Raw genomic sequence first — 4,006 nt, forward strand, 5'->3', positions numbered from 1 at the left:
TTGTATGGTTTTGTTTTAGGAGTTATTTCTTCCGCAGTGGCTCGGTTAGAGTTAGCTAGGTCTAGCTATCGGTTGTGATTCTAGTAAGTTTATTTTTAGTGAGCCGTTTTCTATTTGAGTTGGTTGTATCGGTTTATAAGTTCCTTCATTTACTGATGAATGTTTCTTAATTTTAATATTAATCGTTATTTTAATCAGAAAAAAATAAAATAAAATAAAAATAAAATAAAAAAATACTCTGTATAATTATATAATGAATTTTTTCTTACGGTCTGTATATCTTATATCGCCTGGACCCACATATTATTCAAAAGTCAAGTGCCCCATGACTCATCCATGGTGAGCCACATATTTTAAAAAACTTATGTGGATAACATAGTAGCAGACAAAAGTTAACAATGATTTGGTTGGCAAGTATGTAGAAGGTTTCATCAGGAGATCGACATCTTTTTTAACCATTATTCTTCGAATATAAAATTAAAATTTAATGCTAAACTTCATTAACACCTACTTATGTTTTAATTATTTTAAAAAAGTGAAACTAATGCTATGAGATACCCTTGAATCGTTTCTTGCCCAAGAACAACAAATCTAATCCAACATAAAGGGGATGTTTGGGATATTTTAGCAAGTCTGCTCATTTGTACTTGGCCACTTATTTGTTAAACATATATAAATGAGTGTCAATATGCTTATATTGTAAATACCACTAAGAAAAACTGAAAAGGGGAAATAACCCGAAAAGATAACTTAAGTTATCCAATTTGACAATCAAGGTAACCCCCAATTTCGCTAAGCCCCAAAAAAAATTGTAATTTAATTTTTGCTCACAAAAAGGATTGCGTGTTCAAATTTTTTAAAATTGAGGTAATATTCTATGAATACAAAATCTAAAAGCACGAATTACTTCAAATTGAGACTTGAAACAGATTCCTAGATCTTCGATTATCATTTTTTGTGAAGCAACAAGATCCAAAACATCATGAAAAACAATGAATCGATTGGTTCATCTCGACTTATTCATCTCGATTCATTGTTTTTCATGATGTTTTGGATCTAGTTGTTTTACAAAAAAATGATAATCGAAGCTCTAAGAATCTGTTCCAAGTCTCAATTTGAAGTAATTCGTGATTTTAGATTTTGTGTTCATTGGATATTACCTCAATTTTAAAAAATTTGAACACGCAATTCTTTTTGTGAGCAAAAAAATTAAATTGCAATCCTTTTTTGGTTTAACCAAATTGATGGGTTACCTTGATTGTCAAATTGGGTAACTTAGGTTACCTTTTCGAGCCATTTGCCTAATTCAAAAAGTAGACCGTTTTAACACTCTATTAGAAAGAATTAAAATAGACCGAACATTAATATCCAATTTTTTTTCCTTTTTCGAACGGCTAAAATTTTATTAAGGGCTAGCAAGGCGCTAAAGCCAAAAAGGAGACAAAAAAAGGTAACAAAAAAAGGGAACCAAAAGAAAAAAAAAATGATACAAAGAGAATAAGACAACTAAAATAACGGATTACAAAGCCATGAGGTCCAGGAGGGAGCAAGTTTGGATCTTGCTTGAAGCCATGAAAAGGATGAGAGCCTAACGTTATCGAATAGGTCTCGATCCTTAATTGAGCCAACGCCATGTAAAGAGTCGTTCCTACGTCTCCAAGTCCACCATAAAGAAGCTGCAACAATACAATACAATCGAGCCTTTGAAGCCACTGATGCATTAGATGTATCCAACCAAGTGAAGAAGTCTTCCACTGTAATCACTGTCGGCCAATCAATATCGGTCCAAAGCCCAATTCGCCTCCAAAGCGAACTTGCCACATGACAACTAATAAAAGTGTGATCTCTAGAATCACCACCAACACTACATAACGGACAAATGATCGTATCGACGTCGAATCCTTTAAGAGCCAAGTTACACGAGAAGGAAGACGGTCCATAATTAAGCGCCATATAAAAATATTAATCTTCAACGGAAGTATTTTATTCCACCTAGTCTGATAACAAGATGAAGACAGATTACTATCGTCAAGTAGCTTGCGAGTTTCACAGACATGGTATGTCCCATCAGAACCTATCTTCCAAACCCAAGTATCAGGCGAGTCACTTAGAATCACTGAATTTATATCAGAAATCAGATTTGCAAGGTTTGCGGGGGCAGGAGGATCCCTCGTCCATTCTCATTTTCTCACGGCAGCATCCCCAAATCTATGGCAGATTAGACAATCCGGGTACTTTTCAAGACGAAATAAACGATTATATTTGCTTTGCAAGGTGACATTTCCCACCCATCGATCTTTCCAGAATTTCGTATAACACCCATTTCCAACCTTAGTCTGCATAGTATCATCAGAAATTATACCAGAAGCATAGATTGCCTTAATGGTTTTTATAATATTGCTCCATACACCCGATGTGACACAATCACGACCAACCAATCCAACATGAACGCCATGGATTGCAACTAATGTACGAGCCCAAAGGGAGTCCGAATAATGAACAAAACGCCAATGCCAATTCAATAGGAGAGCTTGGTTGAAAGATTGGATACTATCAATGTCGAGGCCGCCTTTCTCTCGGGATGCAAGGACTTGATCCCATTTGATCCATGCCATTTTTCTTTTTTCTTTGCTCCCACCCCAAAAGAATCGAGCACGCAATTTTTCAATGGATTTGATGATAGAAACAGGGGCTTTAAAAAGTGACAGATAATAAACTCCAAGACCACCAAGGACGAATTTGATTAAGTTTAACCTTCCGCCTATAGAAAGAAGATTTCCGGTCCACGTTGAGAGTTTAGTCTTGAACTTATCAATCACAGGATACCAGTGAGATTTTCGATTAGAATTGGAACCAATAGGCATCCCCAAGAAGATGAACGGAGGGGTGCTTGCTTCACAACCGCATTGGGAAGCCATTGTCTGCACCTAAGCAGAGTCAATACCAATACCGTAAATTTTTGACTTTGAGAGATTAATTTTCAACCTCGAAGCCAGATGGAAAATAACCAAGACAAGAAGAATATTGTCCATATCGTGAGTGTTCCAATCCGATATAATAGCAACATCATCTGCGAAAAGAAAATAGGAGATGTTAAGGTTGTCAAACGTTACCCCCTTGATCAAATCGTTAGACACCGCTTCCTTTAATGCTAAGTGCAAGCCTTCCATAACAATAAGAAAAAGAAACGAAGATAGCGGATCTCCCTGACGTAAACCACTCTTGATTGAGAACTCAGAAGTAGGGCTACCATTCACTAGAATGGAGGTTCTCGCCGAAATAAGACAAGCGTTAATCCATTTTCGCCACTTGTCCCCGAAACCGAGTTGCGATAACATAAAGTCAAGGTATCTCCAGTCAACCGAATCAAAAGCTTTTTCGAAGTCGACCTTAAAGACCAACAGTTTTTTCTTCCTCTTTTTGATCCAATCGATAACTTCACTAAGAATTAACGGTCCGTCAAGAATTTATCTACCTTTAATGAACGTTGTTTGTTCGTTACTAATCACCATGCCAATAACTTTAGAAAGCCTGTTCGCTAAGATCTTGGAGAAAATCTTGTACAGAGAACCGATGAGAGAAATGGGACGAAAATCCTTAACGTTCACCGGATTATCCACTTTTGGAATTAAAGTGATAAAAGAGGAATTAGAGCCATGAGGTAATGAGCCAGTCAGTAAAAAAGCCTCTACAAACTTGCGAATATCTTCTTTTAGAATGTCCCTGAATTGTTTAATGAAATAGAACGAAAATCCGTCGGGTCCTGGGGATTTGTCACCACCACAATTCCAAACCGCTTCCTTAATTTCTTCCATAGTTACCGGAATCTCCAAATTATCTCTATCATACATCGAGAGAGTAGATGCACCAGCAAGTTGACCGAGGGGAATGTGATCGATCTGGGACTGAAATTTGGATTTATAGAAAGCTAAGAATTCATCTTTAACAATAGACGGATTAGTGATCCAATCTCCGTTAATCATAATGCCTTGTATGGATTGCGCAT

The 4,006-nt window shown here is 36.7% G+C and overlaps 2 protein-coding genes across 2 annotated transcripts; both read right to left on the minus strand.

The window, feature by feature from the left end:
- Window positions 1-1,506: 1,506 nt before the first annotated feature.
- Window positions 1,507-1,953, minus strand: LOC139864270 (uncharacterized). The gene has a single exon (XM_071852848.1). The coding sequence runs from the start codon at window positions 1,951-1,953 to the stop codon at window positions 1,507-1,509; it is 447 nt and encodes a 148-aa protein (XP_071708949.1).
- Window positions 1,954-2,180: 227 nt separating this feature from the next.
- LOC139864271 (uncharacterized mitochondrial protein AtMg00310-like) lies at window positions 2,181-2,918 on the minus strand. The gene has a single exon (XM_071852849.1). It carries the CDS (start codon window positions 2,916-2,918, stop codon window positions 2,181-2,183), a length of 738 nt encoding a protein of 245 aa, XP_071708950.1.
- Between the last annotated feature and the right edge of the window lie 1,088 nt (window positions 2,919-4,006).

The sequence above is a fragment of the Rutidosis leptorrhynchoides genome, chromosome 8, assembly GCF_046630445.1.
Source record: "Rutidosis leptorrhynchoides isolate AG116_Rl617_1_P2 chromosome 8, CSIRO_AGI_Rlap_v1, whole genome shotgun sequence".
In the NCBI taxonomy this organism is placed as follows: Eukaryota; Viridiplantae; Streptophyta; class Magnoliopsida; order Asterales; family Asteraceae; genus Rutidosis; species Rutidosis leptorrhynchoides.